This window comes from Camponotus floridanus, unplaced genomic scaffold (genome assembly GCF_003227725.1).
Source record: "Camponotus floridanus strain SB8 unplaced genomic scaffold, Cflo_v7.5 scaffold79, whole genome shotgun sequence".
In the NCBI taxonomy this organism is placed as follows: domain Eukaryota; kingdom Metazoa; phylum Arthropoda; class Insecta; order Hymenoptera; family Formicidae; genus Camponotus; species Camponotus floridanus.
In genome coordinates, this window is record NW_020229848.1 from 89,539 (window position 1) to 116,065 (window position 26,527).

The 26,527-nt window shown below is 27.3% G+C and overlaps 1 protein-coding gene, 1 long non-coding RNA gene and 1 pseudogene across 3 annotated transcripts; all 3 read right to left on the reverse strand.

Moving 5' to 3' along the window:
- Positions 1 to 3,442: 3,442 nt before the first annotated feature.
- On the reverse strand, positions 3,443 to 9,288 carry LOC105256364. Of its 2 annotated transcripts, XM_025414187.1 has the most exons (8): positions 9,042 to 9,288; positions 8,537 to 8,664; positions 6,815 to 8,148; positions 5,299 to 6,610; positions 5,042 to 5,205; positions 4,594 to 4,798; positions 3,839 to 3,961; positions 3,443 to 3,760 (listed from the first exon to the last, which is right to left on the reverse strand). In XM_025414187.1, exons 1-8 carry the CDS (start codon positions 9,102 to 9,104, stop codon positions 3,631 to 3,633), a joined length of 3,459 nt encoding a protein of 1,152 aa, XP_025269972.1. In that variant the 5' UTR covers positions 9,105 to 9,288; the 3' UTR covers positions 3,443 to 3,630. The 2 variants fall into 2 exon arrangements, with proteins under 2 accessions (XP_025269972.1, XP_025269971.1); XM_025414186.1 differs by having other exon boundaries at positions 5,299 to 8,148.
- Positions 9,289 to 11,466: 2,178 nt separating this feature from the next.
- On the reverse strand, positions 11,467 to 14,948 carry LOC112639626. Its single transcript, XR_003123592.1, has 3 exons — positions 14,742 to 14,948; positions 11,902 to 11,961; positions 11,467 to 11,615 (listed from the first exon to the last, which is right to left on the reverse strand). It is a non-coding gene; the product is annotated as an uncharacterized LOC112639626 (long non-coding RNA).
- Positions 14,949 to 15,234: 286 nt separating this feature from the next.
- On the reverse strand, positions 15,235 to 16,835 carry LOC112639600 (annotated as a pseudogene).
- Positions 16,836 to 26,527: the final 9,692 nt, after the last annotated feature.

Sequence of the window (26,527 nt, forward strand, 5' to 3'; positions counted from 1 at the left end):
AATTAAAAAATTAATAATTAAAAAATCTCCAGTTTCTTCAGTTCATTAATAAACTTAATTAATACCTTTTTTCGTTCTCTTTTTCCAATAAGGCAAGATAGCATTTTTATAGCTCGATATCCCACATCTTCTCCCTCCAGCTTCTCGTCTACGATTTTATTTATCGACGCGTCCATGATATGAGAAGTAGCAGCGAACAATCTCCATACGCGCTGCTTTCGTATGCACGAGAATTTGGGAGAAGATCGGTCGGGGAGTGAACGAGAAAGATAGAGAGAGAGAAAGAGAGAGTGGGTGGAGTAATAGGGGGCCCCTGAAGGTCTTTGGGATCCTCGTGAAATGCTTTTTGATACTGGAAATCGGTCGTCGTCGTCGTTACGAAATCACGTAAAACCGGGCCTCTACGCCCACGCTGCAGCGAGAGAGACTGGCGTAAAGAGTCGCGGTGAAAGAAAGTCCGACTTCTTTAATAAGCTTGAAGTGTTTATAACATCTGGCCACGCCAAGCCAGAGCGATGTTGGATCTGAAAATAAAGGAAAGGCAGAACATTGGACGTGAATCAAACTTTAATTAGTTAATTTACTCATCGCGATTTAATTCTCGACTTTCCTGATGAAAAAATCTCATAATTTTGATTAGAACATTTTTTAAAGGAATTTTTTATAATTTAAATTTATGAAGAATTTTGTGAAAATATATCAGATTTATTCAGGTTTTTTAAATATTATTTTAGAAAATTGTAGAAGGAAAAGTCTCAGAATATTTAACATTTATAGAAATTCTAATGAAATTTATTTATAATAAAAATATCAAATATCTTTATTTCTTTTCTGAAATTTTTTTTTAAAACTGTGCCAATTCGTTTAAAAAATCTTAAAATTTACTGAGAGTTTTAGAATTTTTAGAGGAAATCTGAAAATTTTTGAGAAATTCTGTAAATAATTTTCACCAGTTGACTTTATTTTCCAAATCGCATCCACGCATCGCTCTAACGAGAGCGCAATAGGAATCTTTTTTTTCATATAGTAAAAAGATGAAGCGGTAGTAGATTGTATGCTGACAGTCTGATCGAGAGTTTCATTGTATACAAATGTCGCTAGAAAAAAAAGCGGATTTAAGCGGCGCTTGCATAAGTAGTTAATTTATGTTCAAGTCAGAACGCACTTCCTTCGAATTGTCACTATTGCCTATAAAATCATATTAGGATGATTATTATTGTTTAATATATTGCAAGACAACACATTGGGTCAAATATAAATCAAATAACAATATGTTTACGGTATAATTTTTTTTAAATATTAATTTTAGCGTGTAAAGACTCTTGATTGAAAATTATTTATACAGAGTTTCTTATAAAAATTTTTAGATTTTCTATAAAAATTCTAAAACTTTCCCAGAAAATTTTAAAATTTTCTTTTCGAATTAACACATTTTTTAAAAATCTTTAGAAAAGGAATGAAGATTTTATATTTTTAAATGAATTTTATTAGAATTTCTTATATATCATAAATATTAAATATTTTGAGATTTTTTATTCCACAATTTCCTAAAATAATATTAGAAAACTTGAATAAATCTGATCAATTTTTTTTACAATTCTTCATAAATTTAAATTATCAAGAATTCTTAAAATTTTCTAATTACATTTTCTAATTACATTTTTTTTCATCAGAGACGCGTTCGAAGATGAAGCGAAAAATATCTAATTAATAATATGGCTATAATAAAATCGCTCTGTAGCCCAGGATTACTCGATTCCACGATCAAAGCTCATTATTAAATGAATTTTATTAGAATTTTTTATATATTATAAATGTTAAATATTTCGAGATTTTTATTCTACAATTTCCTAAAATAATATTAAAAAATTTGAGTAAATCTGATCAATTTTTTCACAGTTCTTCATAAATTTAAATTATCAAGAATTCCTAAAATTTTCTAATTGACATTTTTTTTTTCATCAGAGACACGTTCGAAGATGAAGTAAAAAATATCTAATTAATAATACGGTTATAATAAAATCGCTCTGCAGCCCAGGATTACTCGATCTCACGGTCAAAGCTCATTATTAAATGAATTTTATTAGAATTTCTTATATATTATAAATGTTAAATATTCTGAGATTTTTTATTTTACAATTTCCTAAAATAATATTAAAAAACTTGAATAAATCTGATCAATTTTTTCACAGTTCTTCATCAATTTAAATTATCAAGAATTCCTGAAATTTTCTAATTATGAAATTTTTTTTTCATCAGAGACGCGTTCGAAGATGAAGCGAGTAATATCTAATACGGCTATAATAAAAATCGCTCTGCAGAGGATTACTCGATTCCACGATCAATGTTCACTATTAAATGAATTTTATTAGAATTTCTTATATATTATAAATGTTAAATATTCTGAGATTTTTTTATTCTACAATTTCCTAAAATAATATTAAAAACTTGAATAAATCTGATCAATCTTTTTATAATTCTTCTTAAATTTAAATGATCAAGAATTCCTAAAATTTTCTAATTATGACATTTTTTTTTCATCAGAGATGCGTTCGAAGATGAAGCGAAAAATATTTAATTAATAATGTGGCTATAATAAAATCGCTCTGCAGCCCAGGATTACTCGATCCCACGATCAAAATTCATTATTGATGTGCGACTGTATATATATCGACAGAGACGAGCATTTTTCTCAAGAGCGCGACGAAAAGCGCCGTACGATTCCATGAAAGACGATCGTTCGCACGATATACTATCCAAGGAACTCGGCTTATGTGCTTGCACAAAAAGCTGCATCTTCCGAACCGGCTATATTGGAGCCAGTTGACCGGCCTCTCTCTCGAAACTTTACGTTTATTGCTGACGGTACAATAAATTATGCTATAACATAAATATCACATGAAATTTAAATCAGACTCAAATTTTCATTAAATATAATGTAAAAAGAAAATGTAAATAATAAAAGTACGAGAAAATGATATATTAATACGAACAGCCATAATAGAAAATAGAACACACACACATATATCCCTAATAATTTTCTTGGCATATTTTTATTAGAAAATTTTTATAGAAAATATTTTTTATGTTTCTTAAATTTATATATTGTAATTTTTTATATTATATATTGCAATTATAACTTATAAAGAATATTAGGAAATAGTAATTTAATTAGTAAATAGAGAGATACAAAAATAAGAAAATGTTGCTTTTCGAATATGTGAAAATAATTGCAAAATTATTTACAATATTCTCGATTTACAAATTAATTTATTTAATTCTAAATATTAATATAAAAAGATTTATAGCTAATTTGCAAGGAAGTACTATAAATTTACACACTCAATACGTTTTAGCATATTTTTATTACAGAATTTTTATAAAAAATTCTTTATAGTATGTTTTTTTTCATATTATTTGTTATAATTACAACTTACAAAGAGAGTAACAGAAAATGGTACAACTTACAAATGATACAAAAATAAAAAAAACTTTGTTGTTATGTATATAGATAATTGCACAATCATTTACATTACAACACTGATTTACAACTTAGATTCATTCATTTTTTAATTTGAACACATTAGACGGCTAAAATAATATCTTCACTGAAAATCAATTGATAGTTTCTTAATAATTACATTTTTTTGGCATTGTCATTTCTATTATGTCAACATAATCTTTGACATCGTTCATATATTTTCTTAAAAACATGTGATCTTTTTTTATATTCTTAATTAGACCCTTAACATCAGTTTCTCTGTAAAAATGAGAAAAAAAAAATAAGAATACACAATATTAAATAATTTCCAATTTGTGCGTTTCTTCATAAACTTACTTTATTGTACCCAGCAAACAATGAACGTTTACATCACTTGAAGTGAGTTCATCAAATCGTTTGACTTTAATAATGACTTTCACGATAATATCCATTTTTTTGCTTCGAGATACAAATGAAATTCTAAAACAAATATCCTGTTACTATTTCATGAAGTTAGTATGCATGTTATAAAATATTTTAAGTATTAGTATTTCATATTTTTATTAGCATAATATACAGGGTGGCTCCGAACGTTCCAGTCAGATTTTGAGATCTTATAGGAAATTTAATTCTGAACAAAAAATTTCCTATAAACATGGGTCGAAAAATGCTTCCTTAAGAAGTTATCGCTCAAAAATCTCTGATGAAGGAAGAGTAAAAGGTGAAAAGAAAATGAAATAAAAAGAAAATGAAACTAAATAAATTTCTTGAAAAACGACTTTATTCATTTTCTACTATTACGTGCTATTACTAAAATATTAGTTAAAAAAAAAAATTATTTTATTTTCATAAAAGAAAAAGATTTTTATTTTTTATTTTTATCGTTTTTTTTCAAGAAATTTATTTAGTTTCATTTTCTTTTTATTTCATTTTTCTTTTCACCTTTTGCTCTTCCTTCATCAGAGATTTTTGAGCGATAACTTCTAAAGGAAGCATTTTCCGATCCATGTTTATAAATTTTTTGTTCAGAATTAAATTTTCTATAAGATCTCAAAGTCTGGAACGTTCTACTCTGGGGGCCACCCTGTAGAGTGATATGAATGGATAATTACTGATCACAATTAATCTCCATCAGATTTATATCGTCCAAGCGTTTCAATTCGAACATGAAGTCCATCGCTAATTTGACATTCTGTGAAACATATTCCAGCATTGGTAGAATATCCTCACGAGTTTTATACCTATCCATAAGCAGTTCCGCATCTAGTTTCTCCAGAATTAATTTGTGCACTATCTTTGTAAATAGACCTGAATCATCTGTTGGAAAAATAGAAAGAAAAGATTAAAATATTATATAATATTAAAATATTAAAATATTATATAATATTAATATTTATATATTATATATATTATTATATATTATATATATATTATTATATAATATTTATATATTATTAATATTTATATATTATTAATATTTATATATTATTTATATATTAATATTTATATAATATTAATATAATATTAATTTTTTCCGTTCATTAATATATGTATAATTACTTGAAATGCGGGAAACAATCTTGATTCTTTTAATCAGATTCTCTTCTGAACAATTAAAATCGTACGATAGAAACATTGCTACCAATAACGAATTCGATATGAAGCCGAAAACGATCATTTTTCTGTCGATATTCTCGTGATACACGTTCCAAATGCAATCGTCCCTGTAACAAAATAATATTAGTAATATTTAATATAAAATAATATTAGTCTTTTCATCCATTTTTGAGGCAATAAAAATATGTATATTTACAAACCTTTCGCCATACGTCTCTAATTCTTGTGACAGTGATGTAAAGGGATCTTGCTCAGCCAAAGACTCCTCAATCGCTCCAGCGCATTGTTCTTCTGTATTTTCTTCATTTTGTCCTGTTACTCTTACTGCGTCGTTTATTAAATTTTCTTTACAATATTCCTCCGAATTTAATTGGTTTCCAATTACTTCCGCCTTCTGTGGATCAGTGCACTGTTCTATTAGTAATTTTTGCACATCCGAATATTGCTGTTTCTTTTTATTTCGCAGGTTATCGTTTATCCTTTCCCAGATGTATTCTTCTTCAGCTATTATTTCGCTGCCTTTGATAATTGGCGATTCGTAATTATCAATTTTTGTCTCTTTACATTTATTATTCTGTATTGATATATTTTCTTCAAGATTCTCTACATTTATTTCACAATGTTTGGATTCATTAATTAGATTACCATAAATAATTGTTCTTCCAAGTACTTGACAATCGACTTCTTGATTATATTCAGTTTCATTCGCTATATTTTTACTACAGTCATCTTCCATTTGATTCTCGATATTGATGGATTCATTTTCTCTTAAAGTTGTACAACTTTCATTATCCTTTGCTACACTGTTTCTCGACGTTGCTTGAGTTATATTATTTATTACTAATTGATTTGAACTATTACATATATTATTGATCGTTTCATCTATTTTACTAGTCGCCATCTGAAGTTTATCTTTGCATAAAGCATCAGGGAAAGAATTCTCTTCTTTATCATTGTCTAATGATATGAACGATGGTGGTTCAATCGTTTGTAACTCTTCGACACTGTTTTCAACAGTTTTTCTTAGTAAACTATATTCGCTAATGTCATTTAGATTATCTTCAAAATTTAATCTAAATGGCTCGGTATAATTTATTGTGTCCTTTACAAAACGCTCACTATGCTCAGTATTATTCATATAAATATCATTAGATCTTTCTAAATGTACATTACTTTCTTGAGGAGCGGGAAATTCCATAAAAGACTTGCAAGTCTTGTTTGGATTTAATAAATTATTTGTCGAGACTGACAGAGGCTGAAAACCACCATCTTTAGAAATGTTTAAATTTTCTCTTTCATTTCTTGCATTTTGTGTAAAATCACTATGCTCAGTATTATTCATATAAATATCATTAGATTTTTTTAAATGTACATTACTTTCTTGAGGAGCGGGATATTCCATAAAAGACTTGCAAGTCTTGTTTGGATTTAATAAATTATTTGTTGAGACTGACAGAGGCTGAAAACCACCATCTTTAGAAATGTTTAAATTTTCTCTTTCATTTCTTGCATTTTGTGTAAAATCACTATGCTCAGTATTATTCATATAAATATCATTAGATTTTTCTAAATGTACATTACTTTCTTGAGGAGCGGGATATTCCATAAAAGACATGCAAGTCTTGTTTGGATTTAATAAATTATTTGTTGAGACTGACAGAGGCTGAAAACCACCATCTTTAGAAATGTTTAAATTTTCTCTTTCATTTCTTGCATTTTGTGTAAAATGCAGACTCGAAATTGGAGCAGTAATTTCCATTGATGTATGTTGAATTGTTTTGTTTGCAGTTGTATCAACTTGAAGAGCCAATTTCGAATTTTCAGCAGGTGAATGTGCTTTTGATATTGTTTGAAAGAATGACGTAGATTCTGCAGTGCAAATAGGATTAAGTGTTTGTTCGTGTAAAGAGACTGGGACAGCTTCAGTAAACTCCATAGACTTGCATAATAATTTGGTTTTTTCACTAAAGTCAATTGAATTGTCCGCATTCTTTTCCTTACGTATATTCTCTTCAGATATCGGCTTGTGAATGATCGGACGAGTAATTTCTCCTTGATTTCTTAATGGCACTGTGGTCATTTCCATGGATGCATTATGAAAGAAAATGGTTCCATCGTCTCTGGATAAAATTAATTCATCCATTCTCAAATTCTCCTTGTCGTAAGCAATCAAAGGTACATTTACAGGTTTTGTTATTTCCATTGCATCATTAAAAAATTCAGTTTTATCAATTTGATTTTCTCTCAGACCATTTTCATTAATTATATTTTCACCATGGGGATGTGAAATATTTTCATCATATATTTTCAATGATATAGGAGCTGTCATTTCCATTGAAACATTAAAAGGTACGTTTGTACAAGACATGTCAGTGGTAGCTGGCTGTATTACATTTGTTAACATCATTGATTCATTAATATTCTGTGTTGCATTCTGTGTCTGTTTGAAAAAAGTACTTTCAGAAGCAATATTAGAGTAATGCAAATTTCTTGAAGATACTGTCTTAGCATGCATATTATTTTCAGCGCTCCAATTTGCGCTTTCACAATTTTGTATCTTTGAAATTTGTTCAAAAATACTTAAATCAGAATTAATAGCTCTCGCAGATACTGGTACAGCCTGAATGGATACATTATTGCTGTTGCTGACATAATTTGTATCTAAATTCAGATGCAATGTAAAATTATCCTTCTTTATATTTATGTTCTCTTTTGCAAGTGAAGGTGTAGGTATTGATGCTGTAAATTCCATAGATAAATCCTGGATGCATGTCCCATCTAATTCAAAGTCAGCGTTGCCACATGAATATGATTTTATATTGGTCACATTTTCTTCAAGCTGGGACTTTTCATCAGATGGTTCCATATATTTCTCACTTGTATTACACGCAATAATACTTAACGTCGCATCCTTAGACGGTTGAGCAGATTTGTTTTCTCTCAATTCAGTTTTAGCGTTCGCATCTCCTACAAAAGATCCTTTAGCAGAATCATTCTCCTCATATGTATTATCCCATACAGTCCCTTGCTCAACCGTGTGACAAAACTCTCTGCACAGGATAGAGTAATTAAAGAAAAGAAATTAAAGTAAAAATAAATTAAATAAAATAAAAAAATAAATCTAAGGTTCTCTAATAAAATGTAATCTAATTTAAAGAAAAATAGAATAAAGATAAGAAGAATAAAGATAAGATAAATAAAAAAATAGAGCACAAATGTGAAAAACTCTTCAGAAAAATTCTGTAATTAATTAAAAAAAATAAAATAAATTTTTAAATTAATTAAAAATAATTCCTAGCATCTCAAATCAGAAAGTAAATGTAATATCTTATTGTGGAGCTCAAGAGACTTTGTTTTGAGACATTAAAAAGATGTTCCATATATTGTATAAAAATAAATTGATTAATTTTATAAAAGATAATACAATATTATACTCACTTGACATGTTTCTTATCTGCAAAACTGACACGCCTTTTGATCTTTGAAGGAGTCGAACTTGTTTCATTTCGTGGGGAATCAAAATCCACATTTTGCAATGGTTTACGGGGTTTGCGTGGTTTAAGAATCTATCAAAAATCATAACGAAAATTATTAACAATCAAAAATTAATTTCTAAGATATTAATATTATTAAATTAATACTATTATTATTAAATTAACACTATATTATTAAATATTATTAATAATTTAATAATAATATTATAATGTTTTATGATAATTTAATTTAATTATAATAATATTTTAATTTAATTTTAAATAATACAATTCCTATAAATAAATTGCAGCAATATTGCAATGTTGCTGCAATGTTACAACAATATTAATAATATTGCTGCAATATTGCAATGTTACAACAATATTAATAATATTATTAAATTAATACCATTAATTCTTTAATTTGTAAAAAATACCTAAATCAAAATTTGTAAACAATATAAACTCACCGATGAACGTCTGGATCGTCTGGATTCATTTTCCTTGGATTTAGAAGGAGTACTTCGCAACATGATGAAAAATACTCTTTTTCACTCTCTTTCTTTTCAGAGAAGAATCTCTTGTGTGAATTTTGTATCAGGTGTATCTAATTTCACACAAAAATTAAATAAGGATAATCAAAATACTTACATATTCCTCGAGTACATTCGAGTAGACGCGAAAGCGGTTATGATTTGAAAAAATTTAGCCACATTCAGCATTCAGCGGACTCAAACGCTAAGTGGTAATCGAATATGATTGGTTGCTACTTTCAGATCTGGCCAATCAGCGTCAAATGACATCGGAAATCTAGTAATGTTGCGAATGGTCGGATTTAAACTCTCTAGAATAGTTTACTAGACATCACTGACCAATCACAGACGTTCTTCCGAAGAATGTAACTGTTGCTTTCTTCAGAAGACTGTGATTAGTCAATGACGTCTAGTAAACTATTCCGGAGCGATTAAACTAACTATTCGCAACATTACTAGATTTTCCAATGTCATTCGACGCTGATTGGCCGGATCTAAAAGTAGAAACCAATCATATTCAAAATTTTTAAAATCGAGTCATAAACACCAGCAATAGTCATAAGCATCTCTATTGATCTCCTCTATTGATCTCTATTGATCTCCTTGTTGATTTTCTGATTGAATGCAGAAAATTCGCTTCGGTAATCTTCCTCAAAACACTGTTCAAAGAAAGTTTCGAGAGTGATCAAGAAAAAATCTATAAATAATTTAACAATAATTTAATATAATTATATTTTTAAATAATAATAATTGAATTTAATTTTAATTAATAACTCAGCAAACATCAAGTAACAATTATATAACTCTTAGTCAATGTTTGCTGATATCTAAATAAAATTATTTAGATAATCATCCAGATAAAGAAATGAATCATCTTTATCTTTAACTAGAAGAAATTCAAAGTATCTTTATCTTTATCTTAGATGAAAAATATGTCATCTTATCTAAAAATTGTCTAAGATGACGTTTTCATTATGCAAAAAAGTTTTCCAGGCAAGCTTCTAAAAATCTATCTAAAATATCTAAAATATATTTTTTATATTATTATTATTAATATATTATAAATATATTATTATATTATTAATATATTATAAATATATTATTATATTATTAATTTATTATAAATATATTATAAATATATTATAAATATAAATTAATAAATAAATATTTATCATATCATTTATATACCTTTTTACTATTATTTAAATATTCTTTAGGAAAAGAGAAAGAATATGTGTTTATGATTTTAATATCCCATTTATAATCTACGTCACATTTTTTACAAATATTTATAGTTTTCTAAAATAAACAAAAATATCTAGATAATTATCTAGATTATCGCAATAATTATCTCATCTTTCATCTAGATTAAGTAAAAGCAAAATCTTTATCTCATCTAAGATAAATTTACGGATTTTTATCTTTATCTTTATCTAGATAATTTTGAAATTATCTACAGCAAACACTGCTCTTAGTTGTAATTTTCCACTCAACAATATTACAATTAATACAATTTATAAAAAAATAAGATATTAAATTTAATACATGTTATGCGTATAATAAAATGCAACTTACATGTATATTATGTTACATCTTTTACATTTTCCATACATTAATTTTCCATACATTAATTTTTTATTTTTATTTATAGTTTCTTTATAATTAATTTCAATTCTTTATATATAATTTATTTAATTTTACATAAAATAAATTATATATATGAAAATATTCTTAAGAATAATATATTTTTATGTTTTTTTTCTGAAAATAAATTTAACTTTTATATACCCTAATAGCCCTAACAGCCCTAATAGACCTAACACAGACTTAGCCGCCCTACTTGCTGGCTTACACCAGTAGAAATTCACGATAAGGTGAAATTTGGGGAACCCTAATTAGGAATCCGCGATAATGATGAATTTAAGGAGCCCTAACGGGAAATTCGCGATAAAAATTAGGAAGCCTTAGCCGCCCAACATATCTTTTGGCCAATATTGACCATGTATTTTTCAAGCCAGTTATTTCTATTTCTAGCCATTTCATTCTGACGATTAATAATTCGTCTATAATCGTGTGATTACGACCGTATTTTAACGCACATCATTCAGTCGTCAAAAATCTCAAAATATAAATTATCATGCATATATAAAATATAATTAGCATGCATTAATTCTCAGTCGGGTTACTTATAAATATCTTTATCTTATATATGAAATATATGAATTTACAGATTAAAAATCTATATTTTTAAAATTGTTTTATAAAGGCCGATATACTTAATGGAAGTAAATATTTCATGTATATCTGTCATAAAATTGCAATAAAAATATTTATCTTTATTTTTTAAATATTTTTCCTGTTATTTTAATTTTTACGAGTATTGTCCGGCCAATCGAGAGTTAGAAGCAACGGATTTTTTCATGCATTTACAAATCCTTTGCTTCAAAATAAAAGGTTGTCACTTAGCAGCACTGATGCGCAACAGCGGAGTTGATATTGAAGCTACGATGTCTGTAACATACAAATATAAAATCCAAATTATATCAATGTTTAAAATAATTAATATTTTAAGAAATTATTATTAGACTCATTGAATTTTATATCCGATGCACACAATTATAAATAGATATATAAATATAAAATAATTTTATAAGTATTTTTTTTTTTTAGGTAAAAACTTTTATAAAAAGAATTATTACAAAAATTTGTCCAATTTTTCTTGTTTAAATTATTCATATAAAACAAATTAATAAATTTATTTATTTATTTATATACAATTAATATAAGTAATACTCACCATCAGGTTGTCAGGCTAGGCTTGCTCCTCCTTTCAGATCATCTAGGTTGTTGTGTCGATCTATAACACATACAAATAAAAGATCTAAATTGTAATAATGCTCAAAATAATTAATATTTTAAAAATTATTGTATGCATTGAATTTTATATTGGACGCATATAATAATAGCAGGTTAATAAAATAATTCTATAAATTAAAAAAAAAACATTACTAACAATTCTTTAATAACTTTATAAAAGCTTATGCCTTTACAAGATTATAGATTTTATATAAAAATCCTTTTTTTCAAAATTCTTTCGTATTTAAATCATATGAATAAAAAAATCAAATTAATTGTTGCGATTAATTATTTAATTTTTAAATTATAATAAATATATTTAATATTTAATATATAATTACAAATAAATAAATTATATATTATATATTATATTATATTATATTATATTATATTATATATAATTTTTTTATATATAATATAATATATATAATTTAAAATTTATTTGGTAATATAGTGTATAAATTTAAATTTGCATAACAAAACCGTAAAATAAAATCATTAAGGCGGTATTGTTTATGTCGGATACTATGTTGTTATTAGTTCAATGTTGAAATATTTTAATATATTAATATATAATATCTCATATATCTAACGTATTAATGTATCGTAAGATTAAAAGATTACTTACATGTTGTGATACATAACTATTGTCTAATTAACAAGGATTTAATTACCAAGGAGGATATTTAAAGCATTGGTCGAAATATAGTTAATTCTAATATTGTTAAGAAAATATTATAATAAGCATTAATGATCGATATTATAACAGAATTAATTCCCTTATCCCCTTTTACGTATCCCATATTTCAATTTTTATTCCCAGTAATGAATGATTGCGATTCGATAAAGATTTATCGTTGCAATACTGTTTCATATCGCTAATTAATTTTGAATTAATTAATTTTTATTAATATTTATAGTAAATTATGTTTCGATATTAATCGTAATCGTGTTTAGTAAAAAAATTACAATATACGAAGCGTTTCTCACAACTACTTTATTACTCGAGAGTCACCGTGGAAATGATGACAAAGTCGTAACATATAGCGCGCTACTGTTTATATTTTATATTGCCCAAGTCAAACACTGTGTTGTCCAAAATTTCCTGCAGAAATATTTTATATATTATAAAATATATATTAACGCGGAGTATTTAACTATGGAAGTATTTTAATTTGATAAAAATTTTTTTAATTGATTGAAATTGATTATTTATTAAACAATTTATCACGGAGCCTTTCGTTATGCTAATATTTGTATGTATGTATTTGCGAAATATTAAATTATTTTAATTTATAAGATTAATTAATGATTTTACTTATTAAACGATTAATGTTTAAATTAGGAACCTTTCGTAATGTTAATTATTTGGATCTACAATTTGATTGTTTTATCGCGCGTCTTGAATTTAAATTATATTTAAATTTAGATTTAAATTATATTTAAATCTTAAAGAAATAAAGCGATAAAGCGCATTATGGCGAAATAAATTTGATTCTAAATATCATTAAAGAATTATTGCCCGTAAAGATTGCAATGAAACAATAATTGATTATTTTAAATCCCCCCTCTATCAATACGATTCTTGATTAAATTAATAAATTATACGGAGCGTATATTTCGTTCATCGTTGAATTGTTATTCATTATCGAAATCATTGTTTTCAGAAATTATCAGGAAAATCTGGGATTAGTTTCAATCTTACAATAAAAATCTCGAATTTTCAACGCTGAATTAGACGTCGCGAATTGATCTTATAAGAACCGATAAGAAATAATAAAATTATAATGAAAATTGCTTCTCTATTCCTCATCGGTACTTTGCTGTTCTTCGTAGTACTTTCATTCATTTGAATACCTTGTCGCATTTGAATTCACTCGCGAAAGTATTCGCGATCACACAAAAAAAAATTCGATAATATATGAAGCATTTTGCATCACTATTTTACTCAAGTGTCATCGTGTGAATAATAGCAAAACCGTAAGATATAAATATTAGCGTGTTACTATTTATATCGTCAACATAAAACATAATGTTATATAGGGAATTTGATGCTAAAACATTTTAGGTACTTTAACTAATATACTTTAATATACTCTTATAGACGCAAAATATTAAATTGTAAGAGTTTTTAAATTTATAGATTAATTAAATAATTATTTGTTAAACAATTAATTAATATACGAAACGTTTTGTATCATTACTTATTGCTTAAATATCACCGAGCAAATTATAGCACAACTGTAATGTATAAACAACGCGCTACTATTTACGTCGCCAAAGTTATGATTTTATTGATAATTCGTTGCCGAAATATTTTATGTATTATAAAATACACACACGCAGAATATTAAATTATAGAAGTATTTTAATTTATTGATTAAAATTGATTATTTATTAAACAATTCATTATGGAACCTTTTAGGCATAAAATATCTAAATAATATATTATTGTAAAGCAATTTATGGAATATTACTATCTATATAAAAGTATTAATTAATACGAGATTTTATTATAGATATTTTAAGTATATTAAAATAAGATAATCTAGAATATTTTATATATATATTATACTAATATAACTTCAAAATTTAAATAATTTAAATAATTTACAATAAGAATGAGAGAGAGAGAGAATCATTATCGAGAAAAAGACAAGCAATAAATAATATGATCTGAATATAAATGATATATATAAATCTAACACATAAATGATATATATAATATAATTTCAATATAAATGATAAATATAAATGATAAATAATTTATAAATTATTTACCGGATATTGTTGCTCAATATGTTGCCAGTGCTTTTTCAGACTTGCTTTTTCTCTCCTTTGCTATTTCTTCGTTGCATTCATATTCACTTCCGAAAACAAGATTAATTAAGATTAGTTAATTAAGATTAGTATACGTAATAATTGTGAGACACTTTGCACGATACTCCCGATCGCGTAGTAAATACAACAATTAAAATTTTAGCAAGTATTAATTAGAATTATCATAGCGAATTATGTTTCAACTACTAGTCGCAATTGCGTTTTATCGTTAGAGAGAAAAATTTAATGATATACGAAGTATTTCGCACTTTACTCCTCGAATGTTGCCGTGCGAATGATATCAAGGCTGTACCACAGCGCGTCATACGCCGCCAAGGCCGAACGTGTTACTGTTCATTCATTGCCGATTTATTTCACGTACTTTAACATATACACGGAATATTAAAGTGTCTAGGAGTGTTTTAGGTTACATAGATTAATTAAATAATATTTGTTAAAAGACTCAGATTGCTTGGCATTCCTCTTGATATGCAGCAGCCAATACATGAAATGCTTTAAAACATGTGTCCAGAGCTTTTAATGGCATGCGAAACTCATACCGCACAGTATCTATCTAAACGTAACTAGCAATAATATTCGTTAAAGTTGATCCAATAAATATTAACGTCGGCTGTAAGTTCAAGCCACGATTTGCCAACCATTCACTATGTGCTTTGATTTGACGATTCAAATCTCCTGGAATCTGTAAAAATATTTTTGAACATTCATATACATATACTTAATTATATTAGACTAAAATAATATTTATTTTTCTACTACAACTCTACTACATACTACTCTTTTACAAATGATAATTACAAGGACATGGAGAATAAAAGCTCTCTTGGCTTCTGCAATAGATGGCATGCGCTCACTCGCACCTCTTGTCCTTTTACAACAAAATGATAGCAGTAAATGTAATAAAATTACATCATTTTTGCCTGAAAAACAAATAAAATATTAAAGTAAAATAATAAGATTATATATCGTTAACAAAAAAAATTGCCATAAAAATATCAGTCTTTTTATAAATACCTATATCTGTAACACTCAAGTCTGTAAGTAACTTCCTGCCATACACATCTGATTTAGCAATTTCCACGTTAAAGAGATTAATCAAAACTTCTTTAATTGAATCCCACTTTGATATCAAATCATCTTCTCTACCAGGATATAATTCTTTAAAATCTTGCCGAATCTGCAAATTAATTAATTCGGCATATTTAAATTTAAAAAAGAAAAAACCGAAAAGAAAGAAAGAACATCACATTCAATATGTAAGATCAATTTTCTCACTAATAAATATCCATTATTAGGTAGTGTAAGCACCGGCCAATTCTTAAAATAATCATTTACTAAAATATTAAACTCTTGTTGAATAAAATACGTTGCCCTTTGTGGCTGCGATATCAATCTAGTTTCTCTAAGATACTGAAAGCGCAAAGGATGTGTCACTGACCAACTACGCAAAAGTTCAGGCCAAGACTCAATACTATCGGGATATAACGGGAATTCCCGATTCAGCGACTTCGCCCCGATATTTTTCTCGTCTACGTCTCTTCAGGGAGGTAAAGAGGATTGTATAGAATTTCTCAAAAATGAGAATCTATATCTTGGTTAAATGCACCAAGTAAAATATATGCATATGCCGTGTTTTTCGTTTAAAAATTTCGCGTACAATTAAAAAGAATTTTTCAGGCATTTACCATCCTCTGTGGCTCGTAGACGCTAGTTTTCTTATCATGTTATTAAATTAAATAAATTATTGAATGAATAAAATAAATAACTGTAGACCCGAGATAACATAAACAACGTAAACAAATGAAACTAATGAAACTAATGAAATTGTCAATAAGCGATTCCGCATATTTATATTTTTATTTATATTATTTACATTTATTTATTATCAGAGAGAAGACTGAAAGGTATCATGGCCCGCTTTCAGGTGATCCCTGGAAACGATACTCCCTCTGTGGACATTAAAAACGTGAACATGAATTACAAAGCCAATATCCATGAATGTTCTTAGAGCGTGACATACAGGGTGGTCCACATAACAGCTCTTAACAGCTTAATATCTCGAAAACTATGCTATCGATTTTGAAGTTCTTGGTCTTAAATTGCATGGATCTGAATGGCTTTTCTAACTACATAAACGTGAAGTGGCCTTCCCTTCCCCTTTAAAAGGAACTTTATAATTTTAAATGGAACTCCCTATAAAACGTTACATATTTAGATTCTACAGGAAAACACAAGTAAATTTTGTCTGAAACATTTTTTCAGATATTTCCATGATGAGATATAACAGTTTGAAGTTTCGACTTGTAGGTACTTACTTGAAGCGCTCGGAAATAGCGTTGTTGAATTATACGCGCTTGAGTTTTTTGCTTATTCGTGAAGAAACAAAAATAATAATATTTACAATTCTTGAGTTTGACTCAATTATCCATGAAAATGTTTTCAGTTTAGAGCTGTTATTCAAGCAGTAACATTGTGATTATGGCTATTTTTGATACAGAAGTGAATATGTTATTAGTGTTAGGTGAATGCCAAAAAAATGATCGGCGTGCTTTGATGTTTTGAGTAAATAAATGTTTACAAGTCCGTGGTGGACATTTAATTTAAAGAACATTTTATTTGTTCACGAATAAGCAAAGAACTCAAGCGCGTATAATTCAACAACGCTATTTCCGAGCGCTTCAAGTACCTACAAGTCGAAACTTCAAACTGTTATATCTCATTATGGAAATATCTGACAAAAAAATGTTTCAGACAAAATTTACTTGTTTTTTCCTGTAGAATCTAAATATGTAACGTTTTATAGGAGGTTCCATTTAAAATTATAAAGTTACTTCCGCCTCCCCTTAAAGGGGAAGGGGAGCCACTTCACGTTTATGTAGTTAGAAAGGCCCTTCAGATCCATGCAATTTAAGACCAAGAACTTTAAAATCGATGGCATAGTTTTCGAGATATTGGGCTGTTAAGAGTTATGTGGGCCACCCTGTATATGTCTCTGATAATATAAATAATATAAATAAAAATATAAATAATTTAATTAATAATAATTTATTATATAAAAATATTAGTATGTTCTCTCTTTTCACGCTATTATTTATTTATTTATTTAGCTCGCTATAAATCAATCTTTTAACATGTAAAACTAAATATTATAGAATTTGACTTCGGAAAAGCGCGGTAAAATAATCGAATAAATTCAAATACTTCTATAATTTAATATTCCATGTTAATGTATATTTTATAATATATAAAATATTTCGGCAACAAATTATCGATAACATGGTGTTCGACTTTGGCAATATAAAATATAAATAGTAGCGTGCTATACATTACCGCTTTTTGTCATCATTTGCACGATGATTCTTAAATAATAAAGTAGTGAGAAACACTACGAATATTGTAATTTTCTTACTAAACACAATTTGCTTTAAATATTAATAAAAATTAATTAATTAAAAATTAATTAACAATATGAAACTGTATTGCAATCATAAATCTTTATTATAAATCGAATCGTAATGCTTCATTACCGCGATTAAAAATTGAAACAGGGGATGTATAAAAGAAAATAAGAAAATTAATTATGTAATGATCTTTCGATCATTGCTGTTAATTATAATATTTCTTTAACAATATTAAAATTAAATATATTTCGAACAATGCTTTAAATTTTCTCAATCCTTGTTAATTAAACAATATACAATTTAATCGAAAATTGATTAAATTATAGGAATCCAAAATATTAAATAATTGCTTCGATCGTTTCGATTTTTACGGACAATAATTATTATTTTAAGTCATCATATTTAGAGTCACAAATATATTTCATCCGTGATATCTTATCGTTCTACTTGACAATGTAAATATAATTTGGATTGTGAGAGAACACAAAGTAAAACAATCGAATTATAGATGCAAGTAATTAGCATAACGAAAGGCTCCGTGATAAATTGTTTAATAAATAATCAATTTTAATCAATAAATTGTTTTTTAGTATATAAAATATTTCTATAACGAATTATCAATAACATGTTCGACTTTGATGACGTAAACAATAGAGTATTATTGTTTGTACGTTACGGTTTTGCTATCATTTGTTCGGTGACATTCGAGCAGTAAAGTATCGAAGGAAAATGCTTCGTATGTTAATTAATTGTTTAATAAATAATCGTTTAATTAATCTATAAATTGAAAAACTTCTACAATTTAAGATTTTCATGTATAACACTTCTACAATTTAAGATTTTCATGTATAACAGTATATGTTATAGTACTTAAAATATTTCGGCAACGAATTATGGATAACACGGTGTTCGATTTTGGCAATATAAACAATAGCGCGCTATTGTTAATATGTTACGATTTTATTATCATTTGCATGGTGATATTCGAGTGATAAAGTGGTGCGAAACGCTTCGAATATTGTCGAATTTTTTTTCTAAACACGATTAGTATTGAAACATAATTTGATACAATTACTAATAATTAAAAATAAATTAACTTATGATAAACGTCATGAAAATATATCGCAACGATAAATCTTTATCGAATCGCAATCATTAATTACTGTAAATAAAAATTGAAAAAGGGAACATAAAAGGTGATAAAGAAATTAATTTTATTATGATCTTTCGATTATTGATGCTTATTATAATAATTTCTCTAACGATTCTTATTAATTAAATAAATTTCGACCAATGCTTTAAATTTTCTTAATCGGCAATCACTCGTAGAATATTTTAACAACGAATTATAACAATAATATAAGTCGGCCTTGGCGATACAAACAGTATCGCAGTAATGTTTCTGACTTACGATCATTCAATGGCTCTCGAGAAGTGAGGTAGTGATCTGACGTTTCATATATTATCAAATTCTTTCTCTAACCACAATTGTAAGTGTAACGATAAACTTTTCGTGAATGAGTGTAAGTGCAACGAGGAATTCAAATGAGTGCAACGAGGATTGGAGTGCCACGAGGACAAAGTGAAACAAAAGAAAAAAAGAAGGTCTTGGAAATGAATGGATCAATAAGATATGATGTAAGTCATTATATTTTAATTATTTATCACATTTATTATTTATTATATTGTTACGTTCTCGCATCCCATCCCCCTGGATGTATTCGCCATCTATTGTGAATATACAGGGTCTACCAAAAGTGTGGAAACCCCTAAATATCTCGGAAAATATACGTTTTACAGAAAAGTGTTTCCAACAAAAGTTGTAGGGTTTAAGAAGATCTATATACTGATTCTATCAGTTTGACCTTGGATGGCGTCGTCAAGGTCAGGTCAAGGTCACATTGACTTTTTTAAATGACACCCCCTACATTTGATTGCATATTCTTATAGCTTAATTCAAGAGCTTTCCAAAACACTATAATAATGTTCATTTTTATTAAGTACTTTGCGAGTTATGAGGGTTGAAATAATTTCTTAATTTTACATAAACCATAAAATATCTAGTAAACCATTCATTTTTCGATTATCTTACCTTCATACTTTTATGTACAAATTAATGAGAGGAATCAATTGGTGTAAAGAAAACACATAGTTGTTTCTAAGAAAAAATATGTAATTTGCAATTAACAATTCCATATTTTTTCTTAAAAACAACTGTATGTTTTCTTTACACCAATTGATTCCTTTCATTATTTTGTACATAAAAGTACGAAGGTAAGATAATCGAAAAATGAATGGTTTACTAGATATTTTATGGTTTATGTAAAATTAAGAAATTATTTCAACCCTCATAACTCGCAAAGTACTTAATAAAAATGAACATTATTATAGTGTTTTGGAAAGCTCTTGAATTAAGCTATAAGAATATGCAATCAAATGTAGGGGGTGTCATTTAAAAAAGTCAATGTGACCTTGACCTGACCTTGACGACGCCATCCAAGGTCAAACTGATAGAATCAGTATATAGATCTTCTTAAACCCTACAACTTTTGTTGGAAACACTTTTCTGTAAAACGTATATTTTCCGAGATATTTAGGGGTTTCCACACTTTTGGTAGACCCTGTATAATATAATATAAGATAATATATAATATAATATAATTCTCCCATGGGGTACACCTTGTCGCGGTGGGAGGGCTTAGTACTCGGATGGTACCTTGAGGTTTATCTTAAATTTTTCAATTTATGATAAATATTAAGGTGCCTGAATGAGAAGCTAAATATCCTTTCGCGTCGTCGGTGCCGTCAACGTGCCGCGGACGGCAAGCGCTTTATCAACGCGTCGCGTTCTTGCGTTGCAATATTCTCGCTTCGTCGCGTTTTCGCGGAACTTTTAGACTTTTTCATATAAAATCCCCATTTCATTTATTGCCAAGAGTCTCTACTTTCGATGCCAATTAACTGGGATGTTCGAGTTTGCACACGTTGCTCGACAACATACACTCTTGCTTCGTGCTTCATCAAGTGATTCGGCCCGAATTAGTCAGAACTCGTTCGATTGCTCGGAATGGTCGTCAATGGGTCTCTTCTCTTTGCTCGTTTACCTGTCCCTGTCGATGAGTCTAGTGGATTCCCCTAGACACAATTTTTGCTCGGTAAAAGGGGTTGCCTTCCCATTTTTTAAATTGCTAAATGTAAGCATTTAAAAAATGTGGGTATCTCCTTCTTTTACCGTCTCTACTAGCCTGGTGTAGCATATAGCAAAATGGGAGGCATAATATGTCCGGGTGGAGCATCTGAAATCGTGCTTAGCGGGTCCAGATTCGACACGAGATAGAATTATGCGCGAAAAAGAGTTGATGAACTTCATTTTCCTCTATTTCCGTCAATTGTTTTGTCTTGTTTCTGGTTTGTGCTTAATTCTTGCTTGTTGTATCGTTGCATTCCCGACCTATTGATTAAGGTCATTATATCTATTTCATTTTCAATAATGAAATATATTTCTTAATAATGGAAGAACATGTTTTTTTGATGTGCATATCAATTTCGTGAATTAAAGATAATGACGAGAGATAATTGTCGTTGATTTATTATTGAAATTATTGCTATCAGGAATGTCCGGAAGATCCAGGATTGGTTCTTCCTACAGTGAAGTTCTCGTCGTTCAATGGATCACTTAACTTTTCTTCGCAAATTAATCTTGCGAAATCTGATGTAGAAACAAGATGTTAATCGTTCTCCTTTTTTAAGATCGCTCTTCTTTTTATCAGATTATCGGTATGTCACTCGCGTATCTGCAATTGAATATTCTGAATATTATCGATTTATTTATTCGTCGCGTTTTCTAAATTTTAAATCGCGAGTAATCTTATAATTTAATCATTGACTTATACATTGAAGCTTTGTGTATCTTTCCACGTCTTTGAATATTGTTTTTAATAGTTGTGCAAAATGCTGGTAGTGCAAATATTTTCTTCTATAATTTAAAAGACGATCGATAACTTAATGATTGTTTTAAACGTAATTCTTTACATTATTAAAGAGACTTAAAATATTTTGCAACATCTATATTTTTCGAGTCTTAATTATAAAAACTTCAGAAGAATCAGTGATTAATTTAACAAATTATATACATGTATTAACAATTAAATTTTTAAATAATTAAATAAATGATTAATAAATATCAAAGATTAGTTTGCTGTTAATTAAGATTTATAGAAATACGGTTAAAAATGTTTTTATTTCACAGCAGGCGTTTTGTGTTTTGTAAATAAAAATATATAAATATAGCAATGAATATAGAAAAATATTTATTTCATCTTTGAACATTACATTGGAAGATTACAGTATATTTCGCGATTGAATAATTTATTTACTATAAATTTATATACATAAATGTCATCGTACTTAATTGTGTGTAAATATTACACATTGGCTTTATTAAATATAGTTAGTGGAGATGGAGCAATAAATATAATTCATTTTTACAGCATACTTTTATAATCAATATAATTTGAATATATAGTAACTCATTAAATATAAAGATAAAATATATGTATATACTTATCCCGAATGATGTAAAAAATACATGATAACTGTTATAAATTCAAAAATTCAAAAATAATTATATTATTATATTTATATATTCACAACTAATTATAGAGAATATTATTCGCGAGAATATATATATTATATTTATATATTATTATATTTATATATTCACAACTAATTATAGAGAATAATATTTCTCTTTCGCTCATAAATTTTACAATCAGTTTGTAATTATCGATCATATATAATGTTGAAAATTAATTATACTTCCATATTGAAAAAAATATTGTTTATACATATATATATATATATATATATATATATATATATATATATATATATAATTGCAATCAATTAGGTTTCGCTTTAATTATTTAAAAACACAAATTAAATATTTCATTATATTACGTTGTTGTATAATTATGAAAATAGATAGATGTGATATTTTTTAATAATCAAGATTTTATGGAAGATAAGATTAAAAAATTTCTTTTATCTTCATTGATAAATCTAATATTAAGATTAAACTTTAAAATAACAGAATCAATTTAGAAATATTCTAGAAATAATTTTCCTACATTAAGCTTTATCGGATCGTTCGGAGAAGAAGATAAACATTAATTTAATTATATTGGCTAAATAGTATCGACTGGACTCACAATCAGTAAGGCATCTTCTATGTTTTTCTTTCTTAATGCTATAATATTTTTCAAACATAATTTGAAATTTGGCCTAGCACCCGCTGTACGCCAGCAACGTAGCATCAACTGGTTCAATATTGACGTATAGTTAAGATTTATCGGCAGTTTGCCTCCAGCACGTACATAATTTATCACTTCTTCAATAGACTTGCCAATATAAGGTTGCTCACCCAATGTTGTAATTTCCCACATTAAAACACCAAATGACCAAACATCGCTTTGAGAAGTAAATATGCCGAATATCAAAGATTCCGGTGCCATCCAGCGAACAGGAAGCAAATTTTCTCCTTTCTAAAACATGATTTTAACAAAAATTTAATTTTCTGGCTCAAGTTGTTCATTTAGAATAAAATATATACAAAATGAAAAAAACTCTTATTTATCTCTTACTTTATATAAATATAAACAATTTATTTATACTCAATATTATTCAAAAAATGTACAATAATATTATGATAAAAAAATAAAAACATTTCCAAAAGAATTCATTGTTTTAATAATTAATTTTTTTAAATAGTTGCATTTACCACGCGATAATAATCATCCTTGTACATATTTCTAGCTAGTCCAAAATCTCCAATTTTAATGACACGATTCTCGCGATTTCTCGAAGATACTAAACAATTGCGACACGCAAGATCTCTATGTACGAAGCGCAATTCTTCCAAGTAGCAACAGCCTCGCGCAACATCTTCGCACATGGCGAGTAAATCCTGCAAACGCAAGGCATGCAAATTTGACGCTTGCAAATTTCGACAATCTCTTAAATATTTTAACAGATCAGTTTCCATCAATTCCAACACTAGTAATGGAGAATCCCCATCTTCACAAATGGCCAACAATCTTAATATATGTTTATGTCGAAAGTGACTCATAAGCTTGGCTTCTTTTAAAAATTTCTTTTTCTCATTAGAAGAAGCATCTTCTCGAAGCGTTTTTATTGCAACGGATATCTCTATGCCCGATCTTTCTAAGTTCTTCACATTTCCTTGAAACACCTGCGAAATATTTCACACAAATTTAAATATGTACTTCACTTAAAAATGTATAGATTATTGTCAAGTATCATTATATTTTATTTTATATTAAATAATTCAACGAAAAATATATAATAAGATACATGTATGTCTCATCTAAATTTTATATTACATATAATCTACTATAAAAATTCATATAATTTATTTTATTAGGAAAGGTCTGTTCTTGATTTAGGAAAGGTCTGTTCTTGATTTAGAAATTAATTTGAAACATTGCTTGAAAAAACTAATTTTTACCATTCCAAATGCGCCGCTACCAAGAACTTTTGATGTTAATGTGATTTGTTTACGTTTGATTTTAGTTATCGCATATTCATCCGGGTTACAATGTAACATAGGACTGTAAAGCATATTCAATTGAATGTTTTGGCAAGGTAGTTCATGTAGACTCGCTAATTCCATGTCGGTCATTGTTGAAGGTAAAAATTGCTTATTATTTCTGCGTCGATGATATACTGTTATAAAATTTCGATTTAATTATGTAATAATATGCATTATAAAATTTATCGTTTTTAGTAAATTTATTAGTTTAATTTTATATAAGTAAATCACTAGTAAATAAATAGTTTCAGTAAATCTCTATTATATCAGATATATACTATATGCATAATCTATAATTTAAGTTAATATCTATATTAAATATACTTACAACAGTAAAAATAGCAGATGCAGATTATAATAACTATAATGATAAAACTTAACATCAATAGTAAATAATAGTTTATTATTCCAGCAGTGTTCGAAATATCATCTATATTATGCAAAAACATAATTTTAATATTTTCGTGTGTGCGTTTTATTTAAAAACCTATATCTACTAATAACGTTATTATAAATCAATTAATAATAAATAAATAATAATAAATTAATAATAAATAAATAATAATAAATTAATAATAAATTAATAATAATTAATAATAATAAATTAATAATAAATAAATAAATTTTTTAAACTTTATCAGACTATTCATATATAAAAAAATAAGCATATAATATTATAACATTTATGCACCACAGAATACTACAGCTACTTTGTGACAATGTTGCAATATTGCAAATTGTAATGTAACACATTACGGAAACATTGAAGAAATATAAATTAACAAAGTATCAGTTAGATATTAGGAATAAGATATTTATATTTTAGAAACATTTTAAAACTATAACACTCTTTAATTTTTTCGCACCTCTCAATTTTTATGGTTCAAAAAGTGTTTTTTATTTTTCTTGACTAGTGTATTTTATACGTAATATTTTAAATGGTTGCAATAACATTGAATTCTTTCACATATATTATACTGCAATGTTGTTATAATATATTTTTCATTGCAACATTGCAAAAAGTGAACATCTTAACGTTGTCATCATAACGTTGTCTTATAATAATAACTCAAGAGAGTTTCGCAATCGATTTGCAATATTGCAATGAAATTATTCTTCAATATATCTGCAACCTTATTGTGTTGTATGGATATCTTAATTTGCTTACCATGTTTGCTACCACGTGTTGAAAAAATAAATCTTTCATCAGTCGGCCATGTAAAATTTTCCTCATATTCGAGGTATCTCAATATCAAACGAAACTTGTATGAAGTTCTCGATTGCAAATTTTCAATATGGTATATTACTTCTTCGTTATAATTAATTTTAATATCATTCGTTGTTTGCCATTTGTTTGTTGCAACGTCTTTGTATTTTAGTGCAGAAGAGACCGTCAGATTGATATTTGAGATCCATGAAATGTTCATGCTATTTGTGTTAACCTCGCTCAGAATAATAATGTTTGGCTCCGAGTATATGTGAACGATCTTGTTCAGACTCTCGTTGTAAAAATCACTGAAATTAGTTGGATACACACGTACGTGTATCAAGTAATCTTGTACTGGCAGCGACAAATTAATCTTTGTGAAAAATCTGCCGTCTGCCGTACGTTTCGGTACATTGATCAATTGTTTATTATTTTGTTGCGTGTCGTTCACTAATGTAACTGACTTCCAATGCACTTCGTAGGTCACGGCTATGCAGTTCACTTTCTT